Source organism: Styela clava, chromosome 6, assembly GCF_964204865.1.
Source record: "Styela clava chromosome 6, kaStyClav1.hap1.2, whole genome shotgun sequence".
Classification (NCBI taxonomy): Eukaryota; Metazoa; Chordata; class Ascidiacea; order Stolidobranchia; family Styelidae; genus Styela; species Styela clava.
Window position 1 is genome coordinate 22,769,094 of NC_135255.1, and position 21,628 is coordinate 22,790,721.

The 21,628-nt window shown below is 36.9% G+C and overlaps 1 protein-coding gene across 1 annotated transcript; it reads left to right on the plus strand.

Moving 5' to 3' along the window:
• Nucleotides 1–640: 640 nt before the first annotated feature.
• On the plus strand, nt 641–18,781 carry LOC120331678 (P-selectin-like). Its single transcript, XM_039398801.2, has 17 exons — nt 641–764; nt 1,079–1,167; nt 2,010–2,111; nt 2,970–3,081; nt 4,014–4,118; nt 5,299–5,385; nt 6,035–6,169; nt 8,097–8,232; nt 9,124–9,236; nt 9,670–9,847; nt 11,001–11,164; nt 12,457–12,648; nt 13,259–13,495; nt 14,537–14,651; nt 16,197–16,366; nt 17,281–17,441; nt 18,310–18,781. Exons 1-17 carry the CDS (start codon nt 707–709, stop codon nt 18,535–18,537), a joined length of 2,382 nt encoding a protein of 793 aa, XP_039254735.2. The 5' UTR covers nt 641–706; the 3' UTR covers nt 18,538–18,781.
• The last annotated feature ends 2,847 nt before the right edge of the window (nt 18,782–21,628 follow it).

The following is a 21,628-nucleotide window of genomic DNA, read 5'->3' on the forward strand; positions in this document are numbered from 1 at the left end:
TAGAAAATAGACTGGTTGAACCACAGAAAGTATCTCAAATTCAGATTATATATTACATTTTTTGAACCTTCAGAAGTATGTGCACCAAGATGGCGCACAACCTGAACATGGTAATTGTACGAGGTTAGGGTTCAGGTTGTGCGCCATCTTGGTGCACATACTTCGGTAGCGGTTTTTTATGGGGAAGGCGCATGCAAAAACCAATATCCAACTGTGAAAGAGATATCATTCTAGTCAAGGGGGTGCAAATTACGGCCCGCGGGCCGGATTCGTCGCAATGGTTCCTGCTGAAATTACGTCTATAGTTTTAGTGGAATATAAATTTCTCCTTTGACAAATACCTTATATTAGTGAAATGAGCAGGCAGGCGATTGTTACCAATGCTAGTTAAATTTTTAAATAAACTGTTTCTTATTTATAATTTCATATTGAGTTTTGAACTTCCGGTCCAGTCACCAAGTCTTTTATCTGTGAGTGGTCCACTTAGGAAAGTATTTGTCAACCCTTGTTAAAGTTTATTTTGTATAGATGAGAAGCTGCCTTATAACAAAGCAGAGTAATCAGCACAATCAGAGTTAATTAGTAGCGAAATTATTCCAAGAATCTCGGAACCCTATATTCAATATTGATACGATACAATCAATATACATAAATTAATAACAATTGATATCGCCTATAATAGATTGATCGTTCAGATTGTTTGAGTATGTTAAAATTAATCGTTATTCTATGGTTGGTTGTGATTACTCCACATCCCTCACAAGGTAAGGTAATTTGTTTCAGTCTTAAATAGTCTTCAGAACTTAAATAGCAAAAATCGGAACAAAATTATGGCCTAACCCTAATCTGGTACACATACTACGGGAGTACCCCTCATTCTATTAGTATAAAAAAAATTATTATTTGGAAATTCAATTTATAATTTTCAATAATTGAATTTTCCCAAAGTAATATGCAGAAAGAGTATTCTGTAACTAAAAAGAGGTTTCTTGTTAAAATTGCCACAAAATACCTATTATCTCTCAATTTCGTTCCAAGCCAATAATATGATATAAATATATTTTTAATTTTACTTCAGCGCGAAGGAAATGTTGGCATTGTTTAAATGCGAGAAGCCAAGCAGAATGCATAGCCAAAGGACGTTTGGAATTATGCTTAGTGAATGAGGTATATATAATCTCGATAACGTTTTTTTCAATATTTCTTAGTATGAGAAATACAAAGCACTTTGCAAATTAGCATTTCGTGCTGAACTTTAAAAAATACGTCACTCGTATTTGACGAAAAAAAAAACCGCATCAAACTATTTTTTCTCGGGCTAATAACTTGGTTTCTGCGAAACTAATTACTTATCCTGCTTCTATGCTTTTGTGCCGGTGGGTCCGGTACGCATAAAATGCAATGATGCTGTAGCAAGAGTAAACATAACTATCCTATCGCTGTTATTTAACATGCGTTTAACTATATGATGTGATTGTGACGTCCAATTGCGTAATTTTAGGATGGCAAAGTCAGGGGGCGGTTAGGATTGACATGTGCAAAAATCGTTAAGCTACGCCAACTAGAAGTACTTTAGGTACGAAACTACACGAGACCTGAAACTTTGTATTGAAATTTTACCATGGTCATATGCTGATACTTTGTTTTGGGTATATATATATCGAAACTTGTTAGGTAACTTTGAAAAATACGAGGGAATTTAAGATTATAATTTATTATTATGCGCTTCATCGTCAGAATGAAGAGGGAAATCGCCTAATATTATATTCAAGTGGAGAAACTTAGATTTGTATTGAAATTTTATCATGGTCATATGCTGATACCTTGTTTTTGATATATATATCGAAACTTGTTTCGTAACTTTGAAAAATACGAGGGAATTTAATAACTATTATTATGCGCTTCATCGTCAGAATGAAGAGGGAAATCGCCTAATATTATATTCAAGTGGAGAAACTTAGATTTGTATTGAAATTTTATCATGATGATATGTTGTTGTTTATTCTTAGAATTTTTGCCAAAACACTATAAGAGCAATCGGAGGAGGCATCTATTATGAAGTCACTAAACGTTGCAAACAGACTGTTGGTTGTGATAACAACCAAAAACAGGTATGAATAAATAATAACATAAATACGAATGGCGACTTTTCAAATAGAGCTACCGTGTTTCCCAAAAAATAAGACCTACCCCGAAAATTAGACTTATTCAATTACACAAATTTTAAATTTATTCTGTCCTAGTCGATAGCAAGAAAGCTCTACCACACATTTTAAAATTAGATGATTAATAAACTATGTTTTGCAGTTATTTTGAATAAAAACGTGTTACTTATAAGTAAATGGTTATCAGTTTTCATATTATGTATATTTGAAAATCCACTAATTCTCTACTGGTGGTTATATATTTTAATAAACAAGACAGCTATGCTCAAATATATGGACAAGTAGCGCCACATAATTTTGATGACGTCATAGCAAAAAATAAAAGTAATAGCTTTCTGGAGAAAAAATCCATCCTTAGGCACTGAAAATTTTAAAGCAATTAGTCCAGTAATCAAAGAGAAAAGCGATTTCTTCAAAACGTGTAAATAAACAAGAACAACATAACAACAAAACGATCGTTATGTCCACTACGTGTCCAATAATGATTTGAAGCATGCAAATCAGTTCGTGAGTGTCAACTCTCCAAAACACTCGCAAAATAAACGTTCAAAACTTTTAATAGCAAAATATAGGACGAATTTCTTTGGGGTCAAGGGTCGGGAAACATCCATGGACAGTTACGTCGCAATTGAAATTTGGGCGCTCCGGAAGTATTTGTACTAAGATGACGCACAACCTGAACAATCCGACCCTGGTACACATACTATGTTCAGGTTGTGCGCCATCTTGGTACGAATACCTCCGGAGCACAGAAATTCGTATGGCCTGAGATCAGTTGGCAATCAATATTTTATCTTATTACAGAACATATCAGGAACCTATCCATTCCAATGTGATACTGAATTACCTCACTCCGTATGCAGATGCTGTTGTGGTTTCGATAACTGTAATGGTCCCAGCATTGATTGCATGCAAAGTATGTATAGATAGTTTTTGTAGAATTTATCGAGTGCAAATGTCAGGTCTGAACAGTATGTGTATGTTCCACAGTTTTTCATTTTAGGGGGTGGGTTCGAAATTTAGGGGCTGGTAAATATTTTACTATGAGCGTTTTATCGCGTATCTTATTTGTAACTTATAAAAATGTGTTATGTATTTGACTAACGATCTCCACCGATAAATTTGCCATATTCTGTATATTTGAATACAATTATACTTTAGTTAGAAATTACAGTGTGGTTTCACACATCAAAATAGGGAGGGTTGAAATTTTAGGGGGGGGGGGGGGGGGGGGGGGGGTATACAAATCACTGCGTCTGAACATGTCTATTTAATGTGGATGCTATTGTAGTCATTGCTGATTCTTGTTGCATTGATGTACTTATTACAATCATTGATCATTTGACGCTCCAGAAGTATTCGAACCAAAATGACGCACAATCTCAACTCTAACCTGGTATACATACTATGTTCAGGTTGTGCGCCATCTTGGTACACATACTTCGGGAGCACCAATCATTTTAACAAAAAATGTAGCGTCTGGTGGAGTTTCGTACCTAAAGTATTTCTAGCGGGTGTAACATAACCTTTTTTGAGTTTGTTGATCCTAATCGCCACCTGAAAAATTACGCTACTACGTCACAGTGATGTAATAAAGCTCTTTAAACAATACAAACTGTCATCCAAGACGCGCTGACAATCACTTGTTTTCTCATCAAAATGATCCCGATACGAGAGAGATTGCTGTCGTTAGTGAGTTTTTTTATCGTCAGCGGAGATGCCATTCCGGGTTGTTCATAAGCATACTTTAGCAAGCTTTGTGACGTCGAAGTGATGTTATTTTTGGATAAACGACTCCAGTCTAGCAACTATTGTAAGAAATATAACACTTTTTATCAATAATTTTAGACAAACCAGAATGTGAAAAACCTGAAGCACCAAGAAATGGATATGTATTTTGTCCAAGTCCTCCGCTGATTTCTGGAACCTCATGCTACTACAAATGCAAGCCAGGTACCTGTTCACTTGTTACTTATCGATCTTTAGATCGGTAAGTATGTTGATAGGTATTTGTCTGTTTGTCTGTTAGATGCACGCGATATCTCAGGAAGGCGTAGTTGAATCTGCTCCAAATTTTGCATATGCATTCATCATATCAGGAGCCTATTAATTTTGGATGAATTATGTCGTATAATTAGCGAGGTATTAATTAATTAGTGATGGGACACGCGGTGTCACTATAGAGTCATGAATCGAAACCGCAGTTTCGATCGATAAGTCTTCGGTATCCGACCGATATTCTCGTTTGTTATTTCTTAATATGAAGTAGAAAAACAATGAATAACATTTACCAGTCATTATCGACGACTTCACAATGAATGGAAAACTCAATATTATCGCGACAGATGCACAGTTGCACGCCTAGTCACTGATCTAAAGTTACAAACTTTCTATTACTGTCAAATATCCCACGAATTTTATTTCAAATCAATTTTACAAAGTATGGTTGTCCCTTCAGCTATTAATTATTATGCGTTCGCCGACATGAATAGCGTCGGAACGGAAGATCAGTCGAGCCTTTGCCGTTTACTATCTGCAGCATCATAATGGTAAGACAATGATCATTTTGAACCATTTTGAGGCATCGATGCTGTCATTCGATCCGGACAGTCATGTCGTTTCAACATTAAATTCACAAATTTTCAACCATTGAAAATATTTTTCTGAGACGACACTATTTTTTTTAAGAACTCTGGTTCTCCAACCTTTTAAGACTCACCTTTTTTAGAATTTGTCAAGTTTTGCGTCCCACCTCAAAAATAACTAGCTAACAATAAGCTTAAAATAACAGATAGTATTAGTAATGCGAAAGTATGTTTTATTAAGAAAACATTTTGAAAATACGTGGAGGAATTGTAAATATCTAAAATAAGACAGACAAGATCTAATGTAACAATTTTTTTTTATCTTATATTAGCTTCATCCAAAAAAAGTGTCTACGCACTCCTTGTGGGGAGATCCTCACTGTTTGATAACCACTGATTTGGAACTAAGGCATTTTCTTTTCTTTAGCGTCTGGTTTTCGATATGTACATTTCAATATACTGTTTCTTATCATTATGTAAATCCAAAAACTAAATAAACAAACAGGATAATCAAAAATTTAATTTTTTTTCTCATTATTTCATTTCAGGATTCAAGCTTGAAGGTAGCACTTCAACAGTTTGTGAAGTTGAAGCGACGGTTGCAGCGTGGTCTAATGGGCCACCGGCATGTGTAGGCAAGTTAAAATAATTTAATAAAATATTTCTCGGTGCTCCAGAAGTGTGTGTACCAATATGGACGTAACTAATTTTGTTCGTCTATTTTACATTAAGTTGTGTAAAGGGACTGAAACCTATGGGTAGGGGATATATTCACTTGGCTAACACAGACCGTCCCCGAACTCGTAATACAACTAAAATAAGGAAAATTGGAATGAAATCATGGCCTAACCTAGCCTGGTACACATACTTCGGAAGTACCTATTCTCAATATATTTTTTCGTTAAAATTGTTACAAATCCAGTATTAAAATTTATAGGTATTTTGGTATTGAATGTATTTTTCCGGATTTTCCTAGTATTTATTTTTCGATTTTTTTCCTCGGTATAATTTAATGTTGGACTTCCTCATAGGAGACGCTGCTCGATAACCATTACTGGTTTATCGCGTCCTCTTCCACACTGAAATGAATTTTTTTTATCTTTATTCTGTATGTACAATGTGTATTTTTGGCACATTTAGAAATAAATTACTGGCAATGTAGTTGAACCCTTGCTCTAATGACTTGAATTTAAATTTTTCTCTTAGACTTCAAACAGATTTGATAGCAGATTCACTTTTCTGATCCTCTTCTTGTATTTTACAACATTTTTTTTAAAATGACAGTCAAACCCTGCAGACGGCTCATTGCACCGGTGTCCGGAAGCTTCGATTGCACAGATGGACGGAATATTGGAAGTCAATGCGAATTCAAATGCGAACAAGGAAGAGTGCTTGTTGGGCGAAAACTTCTAAGATGCTGTAAGAATTACAATTTAAAAAATTTAAGTTCTATTGAAATAAGAAATATTAGATTGGAAAATACAAATATTAGGTGGAATCGTATATCACAACACAAACGCATTTCTGCAGCCAAATTAGAGTTATCGTCTGTGACAAAACAGATGGCGTTTTAGAGAATTATTACCCTGTTTGCCCGAAAATAAGACTTAGCATGAATTTAAAACAAATGATTTTAATATAAGTCCTTCCTTTAAAGTAAGACCTATTCAATGACTCGTTTTTTGTGACTTACTGGATAGCAAGAAATCTTTCTTACACGTTTTAAACGATTGATACTATATGTCTTGCAGGTATTTTGAATAAAAACCTCTTTTTCATAAGTAAAAGGATATCGGTTTTCATATTTTGTATATTTGAAAATCTCGTGATTCTCTACTTTGTAATTTATTTTCTGATAAATGAAAATATAAGTCATCTCCCAAAAATGAGCCCTAGTGTTATTTTTCGAAAGAAAATTGAAATGAGACCGATTCTCATTTTTGGGGAAACATGGTGGCAGTTTTTAGCCTAATCTGGGTAGGATATAGCAAATAGCCAGCACGAACACAAATAGCGTTCTGATATCCCCTTTGAATAAATTTTCTAACCAGTAGTGGGATTCAGCCGGTTCGCACCGGTTCTATAGAACCGTCTGACGAAATTTTATGAGATCAGCGAACCGGTTAGCATTACTGGTTGCTGCCAATGTTCTGTTTGTAATAGAACCGGCTTAAAAATATGACTTTCGTGAAAGAACCGGCTGACAAACATTTGAAGCCCACCAGTGCTTCTAACTCAGTGGTTCTCAATCTTTTGTCTTTCGTGTCCGCAAAAATAGACGCTTCCACCTAAATAGAATGATAATAATTAGATTGGGATGAAAATTACCCCTTAGTAACAAAAACAGTGTTATCATCTATTGGACACGTTAGTGTACATAACTATCGTTTTCATATTTTTGGTAATCTTGTTCTTGATGATCTTCTTCTTTGTATCGTTTTGAAAAAATCACTTTTCTCCGTGATTACTGGACCAATTGCTTTGAAATTTTTAGTGAGTTAAGATTATATTTTTCGCTAGAAGGCTTTCACTTTTATTTATCGTTTTTTGTGTGCTATGACGCCATCAAAAATTGCCACTATGTGGTGCACGTGAGCATATTTGAGCATAGCTCTCTTGTTGCCACTACAATCAAAACGAAACAGAAGTAAATAGGTTTGTGGTCCACCTGGAAGGGTTGCTGTGGCTCAGCAGTGGGCCATGGCCCACTGGTCGAGAACCAGTTTTCTGGCCCTAATTCTGCTGGTTTGGTGATTATGATTTGGCAAAAAAAACTTGCAACATTGATGAACTGGTATACGAATAGTATTTATGCGTATAATAGTAAGAGTTTTATAAAATGAATAAATTAATTTTAAATACTTATATACGGTATACCGGTACTTTTTTCCTTTTTTTTAGGTCTGTTACGAGCTCGGGGACTGTCTGTATTTATCAATTGAATGTCCCCCTGCCCGTAGGTTTCAGTCCCTCTTTATTTCTCTCTAAATTTATGTAAAATAGACGAACAAAATTAGTTACCTCCATGTTGGTATTCATACTTCGGGATTATTAATGGAAACAAGAGAGCTACGCTCAAATATATGGACACGTGGCGCCACAAAGTGGCAAATTTTGATGGCGTCATAGCACACAAAAAAATGAAAGTAATAGCCTCCTAGCGAAAATATAATGTTTACTCACTGAAAATTTCAAAGCAATTGGTCCAGTAATCGAGGAAAAACGCTATTTTTTCAAAAGGATACAAAGAAGAAGACCAACAAGATTACTAAAGATATAAAAAATGATCCATAGGTCCACTCACGTGTCCAATTACTAATCTATATTACCTAATTATGAATTCCAGCACATTTGTCGATATGGGATCACAAGGAACCAACTTGTGAGCTTGTTACTTGCTTTCCTCCGAGGCCTCTCGATCCAAACCTTCTTCCTGCTAAACCTAGTTGTACGGACCGGTATAATTATGAAAGTGTCTGTAGGTGAGTTTTAAAGTATTTAGATTTGTACAAGTGAATCAATCTTTAATTGAATGGTTTTTGACCACAGCGAAGGAACAGTAAGGTATCACATTGTGACATATGTTGGCAATATTTTGGTCGAACAGTGTTGAGACATGGGCAAACTACGTCCCGCGGGCCAAATCTGGCCCGTTGTGTATGTAACTTTTTACGTTATACTTACATGGCCCGTCTGTCTAGGTGGGCGAAATTTTTGGCCTCTGGTCCAAAAACCTTGCCCAACATATTATAGTAAGAAAGTTGAAAATGAGAAATTTTGATTAAATGATGATACATTTTGTACAATTCATGTAAGTGTTATTTGATTTGATGGGAAGCTGACTTTTCAAGATTATTTTCGTTCATAGGCATTCCGTAAACGTACCAAATGAAGGTCTAGTGTAGTTTCGTACCTGGTCGTAGTGTAACGATTTTTGCACATGTCAATCTCAACCCCCACCTGACTACGCCATTCAAAAATATGTCACTACGACGTCACAATCACGTCATAGTGCTTGCCAAAGTATACCTATGATCGCCCGAATTGCATCCGCGCCGACGATAAAGAACTCACTAACGACAGCGATCTCTCTCATTGGGATCGCTCGATTTCGGGTAATCGTTTGTACGTCTTTGATGACAGTACGTATAGTTTGAAGGCAATATTACGCCACTGTGACGTCGCAGTGACGTAATTTTGAAGATGAAGCAGTCAGGTGGGGGTTAGAATTGATATATGCCAAAATCGTTATGCTACGCCCAATAGAAGTACCTAAGGTACGAAACTACACTAAACCCCTAAATAAAATCTCGAACACAAGGAAACGCTATGGTTTGAACTGCTAATTATGCTTAATAATAAATTTTTTGCAGCTTCTCTTGTCACCCTGACTACGATCTCATTGGAGCAGACCAGTTGATCTGTGGGCCACCAATTAGGTCCAACAAAAAAGCTAGTTGGGATAATCGAACACCAAGATGTCAAAGTATGTAAAAGAAGACAATTAATTTGATAGTTTGGATGGTCCAATTCGGGATTTTATCTCCTGAACTATTGGTTTTATATTGGTACCAATTAGATTGTACATAAAGGTACAACCGATTCCCTATTTGAAATAACGTAAATAAGGATGTCATGGCTATCATTCAAGCGAGCAAACTTTAACTTGGCGCAAAGCAAAAATTAGATAATGCAATATAATAACGTTACCTGGCGTGTTTATTGCACAAAACGATGTGCTCAAAGACTTTCAACGTCAAGACAAATTCACTTTTTCTAAACATTTTGCGGCATCAACGTGAAATTTCGCCAATTCAATGTATTTAGTGATTTTTAGTTAATTTCAAAATGCTCTTAACATAATATGGTATCAGTTGCAAAATAGGCAATTTTAATAAACATAATCTATTTACATTTAGTCAAGAAATGTCTTCCAAACTATCTTGGATGTTCGGAAAAAGTAGTTGGAGAAGAATGTTCATTCAGTTGTGAAGAATGTAACAGATTAGAAGGAAATAGAAATATCACTTGCACCAAAGATGGATGGACCGGAGTTCCAGGAACTTGCGAGCTAATCACATGCAACCCAAGACCAAGGTACTGAAGGACCATACAATTGCTGCATTGTATAATACGAACCAATAGATAACACGCACGCGCATTTTAGCACATTTTAACCAAGATACTCTAGAAGTATGTGCATCAAGATGGCGTAATCCGGGACATAGTATGTGTACCTGGATAGGGTTAGTCTATAATTCCATGCACAAATACTACGGGAGTCACTTGACTAGTCCCCGAACCCGTGAAAGAACTGAAACAAGGAAAATTGTAATGAAATTATGGCCTAATGCCAACCTGCACATACTTCTGGAGCGCCACATACAATTGCTGTATTTTCCCATGATACAATTGCCGCAATTCATGATACGCACCCATAGATACCACGCATTTGCATTTAGCACATCTTAAACCAAGGTACTGAAGGACCATGCAATTGAGTATTTATTCATGATACAATTGCCTCATTGTGTAATACGCACCCATATATAGCACGTACCTGCATTTTAGCACTTCCAGTATTTCTAATCTCATCGCATAAGACACAAACCGGCTACATTGAAACACTTATAAGTTAAAACACTCGATATATATCCATGCCAATGCATAATACGCACCCCCTTTTTTGAACTTGAAATTTGGCTCCTCAGAGCCCGCGTATTATACACAAAGAGATGTGGTATTATACGTCGGATACTAGACTTCTAGTTTTCATACTTGCTATTTCATGTTTAGTTTCACAAAACAAAACAAAAAATACTCGCGATTTCATTTCTTTTGGGGAAACTACTAAGATAACGAATAATAATCAGCTTCGTAATAATTTGCGAAATTGGGATAATCCTGATCCATCAGAGTGTTAGGATAGGATTTACATATTTATTCCCGGGGAGAGGAAAGCCGATAAAACGGCATAACCATATGGCGAACCACGCCTCTCGTCTGGTTACCATTCCATGTCGGGTATGGGATTAATGTTTTTGGAAACATGGACTTGATGGTGGAGGACGCCGTAACCGAACAGCGGTTACGTGAACCACCCTACGCCGGCCAGCAGTCCTCTCGCACATAACCCTCCCCGCATGGGATTCAAACCTGCGAACTCATGCAGAGTAATCAGAGGTGCGGTGGCGAGCATATTCCTAACGCTTAGCACGATGAACCACATTCAATATAATCAATTTTACAGCGCACCGGAAAATGGATTCATCGAATGCAGTGAAAATAATAACAATTGCGGCAACGACTGCGATATTTCATGTTTTGATGGTTTCAAATTAGTCGGATCCAGCAATATTGTTTGTCAGGAAAATGGGGAATGGAGTGGCGGCACTATTTCAGCGGTGTGCGAACGTAAGTTGGAAGTGTGACGAACCTTATTTTTGCACTCCCGTAGTAGATGAACCAAGATGGCGGACACAGGAACGTAGTATGTAGTGTACCAGATTAGGCGTAGGGCATAATTTTATTTCAATTTTCCTTATTTTAGTTCTATTACGAGTTCGGGTCAAGCCAAGTATTTGTACCTAAAAGTTTGGCCTAACCCTAACTTGGTACACATACTACGTTCTGGTGTCGGCATCTTGGTTCACATACTACATGAATACTCTTATCGGGGCTCCCGAAGTATGCGGACATCGGAATGTAATATGTGTACTAGGTTAGGGTTAGGCCATAATTTTAGATATAAATACTACGGGAGGCTCTTGGCTAGTCTTCGAACTGATAATAGGGCTAAAATAGGGAAAATTGAAAAAAAATTATCGCCTAACCCTAACCTGTTACCCATGTTACGTTCCGATGTCCGCCATCTTGGTTCGCATACTTCGGGAGCACCCTCTTATCTTTTTCTATTAAATGCTGGTATTTGATATTAGCGCCAAAAGGCACTGTTAGTGCGCGGCAAATACCAGAATAAATCCTTGGAGCAAAAGATTTGACATGTTATATTTCGAATGTATTTTATTTAATGCAACATCTAATTGCAATCAATGTAAACAAAAAAAAGTTAGAGCCTGATATACGCAACACAAAATTCATTAAGTCTAATCTTGACATTGGCAAACTACGGGTAATTCAATCTGGCCCGCCTGATCCTTCCACAACCAAACTAAATCCAAATTTTGATGCTTTAGTTATAAATAGCTCAAGAAATGAGATTGCAATTAAATTCAGTTTGAGCACAAGGCTTATTGTTTTCTACTATTGTGTTTGTAACACTATAACTATTGTTCATACAATGTAACTTTTTACGTCACACTCACATGGCCCGCCAGTCTAAAAACTCCGCTACCCCCTGGTCTAATTCCACAGTCTAGTTTCACAACAAACTAATATCATTGATATCCTTGATATCATTTGATATTTCAAATTCATTTACCAAATTTATTTCTTGCCATTGTTGTAAACTGCTTGTCCGAGGAAGTCTGACTCTGGTCGGACGAAACGTTACAGAAATACATTTGTGTTAGTATGCAGCTGGACTCTTCAATTGAATAGAATAGTCATATTTATTCCAGCTACAGTATCCTTGCAGTATACGCATACGGATCCACTAGCATAAAGGCATAGAAAAAAGATAGGAAGTTAGTCTTGCGCAACCCAACTCAAATTTAAACTAATATCAGTTTGATTTTTTCTCAAAGCTGACGAATGCGACACCATCAATCTTCCGGGTATCATAGCTACCTGTCCCAACGGCAGAACTGTTGGAGATTCTTGTTCTCTTCGCTGCGCTGGAGTCAATAAAGAATTTATTGGAACGAAAACTGTCACTTGTGAAAAACAGATTGTTGGCAAACCAGACTGGGAACCGAATCTTAATCAGTATTGTCGAGGTATTCTTAAGCATGTAACGTGATTTTCATGTCATAAATCAAAGTTTCATAATTGCTGCATAAAATACTGTCAAATTATCTTGTGAAAATCAGGGCGTGCCGCCAAAAATAGGTACTCCCGAAGTACGCGTCCAAGATGGCGCACAACCTGAACATAGAATGTGTACCAGGTTAGGATCAAGGTTGTGCGCCATTGTGGTACGAATACTTCGGGAGCGCCCAATAAAATACATACTCAATTTTGCGATCTTTATTTCATTTATGTTGTTTAAAGGACCTAGTAATTTTGCTGTCCGATAGTAAGTAAGTGTTAATTTCGATTTTCCGCTACAGCAAAACAATGAGGTAATACATGCTAAAACAAACAAATATAAAAAAAAAATGAGAAAAGTGAACAAAATCTGAAAAAGATTTAAGATGTGCTGATGCACTTACCCCAAACAGCAAACAACACAAAAAAAGAAGAGAATTAAAATAAAAGACACGAAAGATAATTCGGGCGTAAATACTTGGGTGTGGATGTGTAGTTTGAACATAGACTGCAATAAAAAAATTGTCGGGGGAATTTTTATCTCTTGCTTTTTTTTAATCAAATGATATGTTTTTTCAGATATTCTCTGTTCGAACTTTCCTCGTCCGAATGAACGACCACGCTCGGACGTAGGAACAATAACGTGTAATCCTCTTGCAAATCGAGTAGAAAGCGACAGGGACGGACGAGAAGGATGGAAAGTTACTACACAGTGCGAAATAAGTTGTAACGATAACTATCAGGCACGCCAACTAATAGATACAAGCACATGTAACGATGAAGGCCTTTGGACTGTTAATCAATTATGTTGTGTGGGTATGTTCACATTTGTATATAATAGTGTTACTCATTTGTGTGTCGCTCAGGAAATATTTGTATCAAGATGACGCACAACCTGAACCCTAATCTGGTACACATACTATGTTCAGGTTGTGCGCCATCTTGGAATGGGTACTTCGGGAGCATCCATTTGTGTGCTGTGAAACTGGCGCATGATTACTAAAGGACGGAAGTACCTCTATGGTATTCTACCACCTGAGTCCGTCATTCAAAGAGTACGTCACTACGACTTCATAATCACGCAAAAATAGTTGGGCCATGCCAACTAGAAGTAATTACGTCATGCTCTTTTTTGCACTTGTTTATCGATCGGATGTTTCGGTTTACTTATTAGAAGTTACTTATGTTGGCGCTCAAGTTGTTTATAAGGTATTATTAAACAGGTTATTGAATTTAAATTTTGCTATACGACGATAAAAATTATTTGGCGCTTTAGAAGCGTGTGTACCAATTTGGAAGGAACTAATATTGTTTGTGTCCTTCACATAAAGTTGTGTGAAGGGACTGAATGCCTATGAGCAAGGTTTCCTCTATGGTGCGCAACTGCGCCATTGCACATTACCAACAGACCATTTACGCGGTAAAATTCAAATCTCGCGCGCTTGCAAAATTAGTTTTCAAAGCATGGCTCGTTATCTTTTCTAACGCCTAGCTAGAATGTTCCATATTTTCCATTTAAACGTGTACTTTGTTCGGATAATATATTATACTGTTGTAATGTATTTCACATAGTTTGTAGACTCTGCACAGCGTTAATTCATTCATACTCAGTAAAACAAATATTTGCTCAGTGTAGATTTTTTTAGAGGGAACACTGCCTATGGGCAGGGGGTATATTCACTGGGCTAACTTTTCACGTCACACTTAAGCGGTCCGTCAGACTGGGTGGGCAAAATTTTTGGCCCTTGGTTCACAAACCCTGCCCATCCCTGGCCTGGTATCTTAATGACTGTGTACCGTAGTAAAGAGGTTATTAAGCACGAATAGAATACATATGCATATACTTTGTTTATTTAGCATGTTTACAAAACACTGCACTCGATGTTGTTGTACTTATGGATAAAACTGAAACTTCGTCCGATGAGAAAAATTTATGGAATATAAGGATGGATTTCTTGGTTAATTTCACTGAGTAAGTTGAATTTACTTGAATGTTCACTATTATAATCTACACCAAGGTGTCCAACCTGCGGCCCGCGGGCCATATACGGCCCACAAGGATAAATAGTGTGGCCCGCGAAACGATTCTTTGATCTGGTATGTACGAGTAATTCCTGAGTTCAGTTCATGATCTATGATTATGATGTCACAATGCCCCAACATTTCGCCGGTACGAAGTGAAGAACCCATGTCATCGGATCAATAACAACACTTTATGTGCATGCAACTACTAGAAAGGCTGTGTTAAATGGAGTTGTGGCCCGCGTTTCACCCAGTTATTTGTATCTGGCCCTCCTGTGTTGAAGGTTGCACACACCTTATCAACATTAACGGTATTAGAAAATTTGTGAAATTTAAGGAAGCATTCATTTCTTAGCCAGTTTTCTTGAAATAATGTTGGAATTTATTTGAGTGTTTACTTTGTATTCAACAAAAGATCCACATTAACAGTATTTTTCGGAGGTTATTGCAGAAAATTTCGCCGCAAGAGCATTTTTCTGTAAAACAAGTATTTGTAATTAAAACAGTTACCATAATTTTGAACTACCTATATTAAAAAAGACTCGTATTTTTCTGTGGCAAAATTTTCTGTGGCAAAATTTTCTGCGGCGAATATCCCGAACATGTTTGTTTGGCACTGCGGAAGTATGTGTGGCAAGATGACGCACAACCTGGACCCTAACTTGGTACACAGACTATGTTCAGGTTGTGCGCCATCTTGGTACTTCTGGATCACCATTTGTTGAGCATAGGGTCAGCATACCCTGTTTTTTTTATTATTCTTCGGTGGCCGACCAAAAAATGCATAAAAGGATCTTGATAACAGTATAGCAAGGATGCAAGACATTATGTATATACGAGGCTGTCATAAAATCCTTGCTTCTAAGATTTGTCCTTATTTTGAGGGTCTTTGTCCTAGAAAAAAAAAATTGTCCTTATTTCTAAGAATGCATGTATGTTTATATGCTTCAAAATGTAACAATATCTGCATAATGCTTAAAAAGTGTAAGAGAGATGGGATACATGTTCAAGATCTTACTGGCCTGAGACACAGATATGCGACATGCACCCCTACTAACAATTATAACAACAGTTTAGGACTGCTGCGTTATAGTATGGCAACAGACATGAAATAGGCTATACAAATAAAACTCACATACAGTACACGTGTCCTTATTTTTATTTTATTTCAGGGGTATAGGTTTCCATACCAAGCACTTAGATTGGTCAATTTGAATGGTGATTTGCTAGAAATGATATTTAGAACTTCATTGACTGCTGCGCGCATTCATGGCGCAAGTGAAAGTGAACTTAGAAGACAGCTTGGAACAAATAGTTTCTAAGAATAAAGAACTGTTGGTACAAATCCATTCTAATGCAAAGTATGATTGGACAGGGTGGCATCTCCATGAATACATTTTGTCTGTTACATTTCGTTTTTTGTTATCTTTCATGTTTCCATGATGTCCTCATTTTTGGTTAAATCTTTAAAAGACAATACAATTTTTTATTTCAGTTTCATCGTTGTTGAATACGGATTTAACTTAAATATAACGTTTGTTCCTTATTCAAATGATGTCGACTTAACAAACTCGATTAAGTTCATGACGATTGATGACTTTGAGTTTGCAGTCGATAACGATTTGAGAAATACTTTAAAGGATATTCCGCTCGGGAAACCAACAGGTAAATAGAGATTGAATAAAAGATGTAAATCAGGGGTCTCAAACTCGTGGCCCGAGAGCTAATTGCGACTAGTTTGTGGCCCGTTTTACTATGAGAATTTAATGTTAGTGTTTCACCTAGCTCAGTTCGCGTGATTAATGATTAATATATTTAATATGTAGTAATATTTTCCGTGTCGGCACTCCTGAAGTATGTGTACCAATATGAAGGTAACTAATTTTGTTCGCCTCTTTCACATCAATTTGTGTGAACGGACTGAAACCTATGAAAGGGAGTATATTCATTTGGCTAACACAAACAGTCCCGAACTTGTAATAAGACTAAAACAAGTAAAATCGGAATAAAATTATGGCCTAATCCCAACCTGTACACATACTTCGGGAGACATTTCGTGCCCCGTAATTACAGTAGACAACCTTTTGTCACTCGCGGGTTAAAATTAAGGGTTGCATGTCATTGGCGGGCCGCACATATTTTTAGAAAGTTTAAAACAGAACGAATGATACTTTTTATAATAAAAATCAAGCAGTGATACATCTATCGAATAGAATATAGATTTCGTTCCTCATTAAATTGCATCTTAAAAAACTACATTTGAATATTTTGGCGCCATTGTACCCTTTGCACTTTGCATCAACTTCTCTGCGTTTAGTTGTCTAATTATAATCAAATTATAGGTTCATTATACGAGTAATTGTGGATTATATATTTGTTAGGTTATAATATAATCTAGTCTACACATGTCTCACAATAAATTCTGTTATGTAAAGAACATAATCGTCAAAACAGCTGCTTTGTTACTATAATTCAGTGATGCGTCGCGGGCTGGATTATATTACTCGGCGGGCCGTAGGCTTGGACCACGCTGCAGTAGACGTTCAAGTTTACTTTTTGTGATGTATTAATTTAAACAGATCCTTCAAATGCTGGTTTGGCGATGAAGTTTGTTGCAGATAATATCTTTGGATTTCATAACTTCCGTGTTCCGATGATATTTCTTCTCACGACCAGAACACCAAGTGACCTACCTCTTGCTAGATCTGTGAGCCGCGACTTACAGGACAGAAATATTCACGTATGTAAAATACTTCTATCGATACTCGCAGCTAAATGAGATGTAGACTTTCAAGTGCATCTATCTGCAAGTGGTCCTAAAATCGGGGATTTTGACTTGGAATATTATTTGTTCCTAAAAACGAGAATTTCGACGAAAAAAATCTATGCATTGGTTGTTTAGGCAACGCACAAATTCGTACTAATTTCTAATTCTTTAAGGTTTAAGCAACTAACAAAGAACAAAGGTATATTTTTGCACAAAGCCAACACTAGTGCAAAAGTGTGAGATTTGAAAAAATACACCCGCCACCTTTCCCAGTTGGGGTTAGAGCTAACATTAGAAATGATTTTAAAATTTGGTCCTCTTTTGACGGAGGCTTTGTACAAAAGATCCGAAAAAGATATGTTATGAAACGAGCGGTATTTGTTGTTCATTTAAAAATCGGCACTCCCGTAGTATGCGAACCAAGATGGCGGACACCGGAACGCGGTATGTAGGTTAGGGTTAGGCTATAATTTTATTCCAATTTTCCTCATTTTACTTCCATTTCGAGTTGCGCGACTAGCCAAGTGACTCCCGTTGTATTGTATTCAAAATTATAGCCTAACCCTAACCTACATACTGCGTTCCGGTGTCCGCCATCTTGGTTTTTCATACTACGGGAGCGCCTATTTTGTAATGAACAACCATTACTGTTCGGCAATATATTTTTTGAATCTTTATAGATTCTAAAAATCATGTCAAATTTGGGTTGTTAGGTGCCGATTATCCATGTTTTGATTACAAAATATTTGTTTTAAATGTAAGAGTAAATTGATTTTATTTTAATCTTATCATTCAATTCCATCAATAAATATTGAATGAAAGATTACCATTTTCTTTCCAGGTGAGAATTTTTCCGATCGTAGACTCATTCAAATCAGATCCAGGATCAAATAGGAAAGCTTTTGATTCTTTGACTGAGAATGCGAAATACGTCATTGACGCTGAAGGATCGTCCGAAACGAGCGACAACTTTTACATTAGTGCTTCAGAACGGTTGATTACGGTTACAATCAAACAGTGCAACGAAAGAGCGCAGGCTCTACAACCGTGCTTTTTCCAGAGACCGTAGTTTATGTTAACTGCAGTTCAAATCTGAAGATATTAGATATTAGTCTTTTTCATTTCTATAATCCGTGGTGACAGCAGTTTATTGTAGTCTGGAATCAGTATGTTTCCCAGGGGGGGTGGATATTTTGTTATTAGTGATAAAACAATTTGTAACTTATAAATATGTGTTTTGTATATGAATGATCATCTTCACCGGCATATGAGCCACTTTCTGAATATCCGAATACATTTTTACTTATGTTAAGTATTAAAGTATGTTGTCACACCTGAAAATTAGGAAAGGGGGTTGTTTGAAATTTTAGGGAGTGTAGGGAAATCACTGCCTGGAATAATCAGAAACATTCTTTTCATCTGATAGAATATGGAAGTATCGGGCTAACTACGCACCTTTATCACTTGAAATATTTTTTGGTGAACTGGAATTTTTTCTCCCTCGGATTCGGCTGTTGAAATGAACAGTATTTAACATTATCTCACACTTTGAACATTTGTAAATTAATTCAAATTTGAAAAACATTTGTTAAAATTTAGATTAAGATCACAAATTCACCAATCGAATATTGAAGACATTAAATATTCTGTGGTGTAAATCATATTTATATTAAAGTTTAGTTGGTGTTATGCATTAAAATGCAAAGTTATTTTAACAACGGAGTCATTGTATATAATTGTATATATATAGGCGATCAGCTTTTTGAAGTCTGTTTATTAAAACGACATACATTTTACCAATCTTTTAAACATAAACTAGGCTTCCTTTGAGCGATTAAATCGTGAAGTTCTAATTAGAAGCAAACCTTATAATTAATCCTAATTAAATCCAACTTATATATATATACATGTACATTCGGTAGCACCATAAGATCAAAAATATATCTCCAATGATAATACTTTAGTCGAGATTCTGCGGTGTGCTACTCCTGGTATGTGCAAACTACGGCCGGTGGGCTGAATCCGGCCCGTTGGGTAATTCAATGTCCGATGCTGTCGTGGGCAAAATTTTTGGCCCGTGTTTCGAAAACCTTGCCAACCCCTGTCTAGTCAGATATTTGTGGCGTTTCGTCTGTTCTTTTACATTTTTGCATCATTCTGACGTGGCCGCGAGCGGAAACATTTGCGTGAGCACGCTATGACGTAACGTTGGTTACGCAGAATGAAAGAGAGCATATATACCCATGTTTCACGCACACATATATACGGAGAATGCCATTCAAATTCCAAAATATATATGTATTCCTAACCTAATGTCTATATGCAAGGCCAAGGGCAACCTTTTGTCGCTCGCGGGCCAAACTTAAGGGTTGCAAATCTTGTGAGGCCGCACATATTTTTTAATAAAAGTTATAAACCGAACAGATGGTTGTTGAATCGCATTCTTACACGCAGATCAGAAGTTGAAATTTCAGATTTTAAATAGCGAGCGAACACTGCAACGACTCGTGGACTCAAGTCGTCTTACTAGGCAAAAAAAATTACAAATTACATTTAATATTGCATCTGTTGTTGCATTACGCTCAATAGCTTTTCGATATCAGGTGACACGCTGGATCAGGGCGGGCAAGGTTTTCGGATCGGGGGCCAAAAATTTGGCCCATCTACACGGGCAGGCCATGCAAGTATGAAGTAAAAGTTACATTTCATGGAGAATATTTACAGCGTTACAAAAGCAAAAATGGAAAACGATGAGCCTCTAGCCAAAAATAAATTTAATAACAATCACAACGAATTCCTTGAGCTATTTTTTTTAGCTAAAACAGCAAAATTTGATTTTAGTTAGGTTTTGACAGCATCAGGCGGGCCAGATTGAAGTAACCGAGGGCTGTACTTTGCCATGTCTGTGCTAGATGAAGCCAGGTTAGAACATTTTCTAAATGGGATCCACTGATCTGAGTTATCAGCTTGTTCTTTGTAATGATCATTTTCGAAAATAATTGTTCGCACGCATATGTTCTGCCAGGCATCAATGTTTTCGCATGGTTTGTCAAATTTGGATAGAGATTCTTTCAAGAATTACTTTTTATCAAAATCCAGCAATGACATATCTCTAGGATAAAAATAGATTACTTCCTCATTGCATTGCATCTTAAGAAATTCGCAGCCGCCGTTTTGTCGCTAAATTTCAGTAAAACATCGCGCGTCGGAATATTTTACTCCGTGGGCCCGATATGGCCCGCGGGCCATAGGTTGCCGACCCTTGTGCTAGACCAATAGCCACCAACAGGGGATTCCTAATCGCACCTCCATCATTACTAACATTTCTTAATTTCTTGCATATCAGTCTCAAATTGCGACTTCATCAAATGTGTGAAATGTGCCATCTCCGAGTCTCCGTTTCATTAATTCGACTCGGTATTCATAAGTTCGGATTTTCATTTTCCCCGGAGAGAGAAAAGCCGATAGAACGAGAATGAAAACGCATTGAGTGGCAAGGAGCTCAACGGTGTTTCGCACATTAAATATTACCCAAGGTATTCAAACCTGAAAACCCACACAGTAAAGACCAGAAGTTGGGGAATTGCCGATTGTGCACGCGATAAAAGCGTACTTTACCACAGTAGAGATAGATGATTACTATTATCGGTAACGGTTCTAAAGATACGGTGCCGGTATAACATGCGTAGCCATACGGTACCGTACCACAGTATCTGCATCGTACCGGTACCGTCACTGATAGCTGATAGCATGCGTGTTTCTGAAGCGGCAAACGTCGAGTCGACATGAAAAATTTCTGGTCACTTAGAATTTCCACTCGTGCTCAAACAGTGGGTAATGGAGTGAATAAATTAAAAATCGATATAGTAGTTTTATTATTTAAAATTTATTTGCAAAATATTTCACTGAGATTTACGTGCAAAATCGTAGCTAAAATCATAAAATATTAATTGAAGTATTGGGTTCAATAGAATAAAAAATAATACAAGAGAGCTACGCCCAAATATATGGACACGTCTGTTCGCAGTACAGTACGGTTTACCGTACCGTCGATCAGCGTAAGGAAAAAATCGTAGCAAAGTACCGTAAGGACTTCGTTACGGACCATCGACGTTCGATGGCACGTGATCAAAAAGAAGAGGAGTGTCGGCTATGCGTCC

Excerpts from the sequence above, each read along its gene's own strand:
- LOC120331678 (XM_039398801.2), top strand. The coding sequence starts at position 707 with ATGTTAAAATTAATCGTTATTCTATGGTTGGTTGTGATTACTCCACAT. Across the intron at positions 13,496-14,536 it reads TAATCAATTATGTTGTGTGG|CATGTTTACAAAACACTGCA; the intron begins GTATGTTCACAT and ends TTGTTTATTTAG. Across the intron at positions 14,652-16,196 it reads TTCTTGGTTAATTTCACTGA|TTTCATCGTTGTTGAATACG; the intron begins GTAAGTTGAATT and ends TTTTTATTTCAG.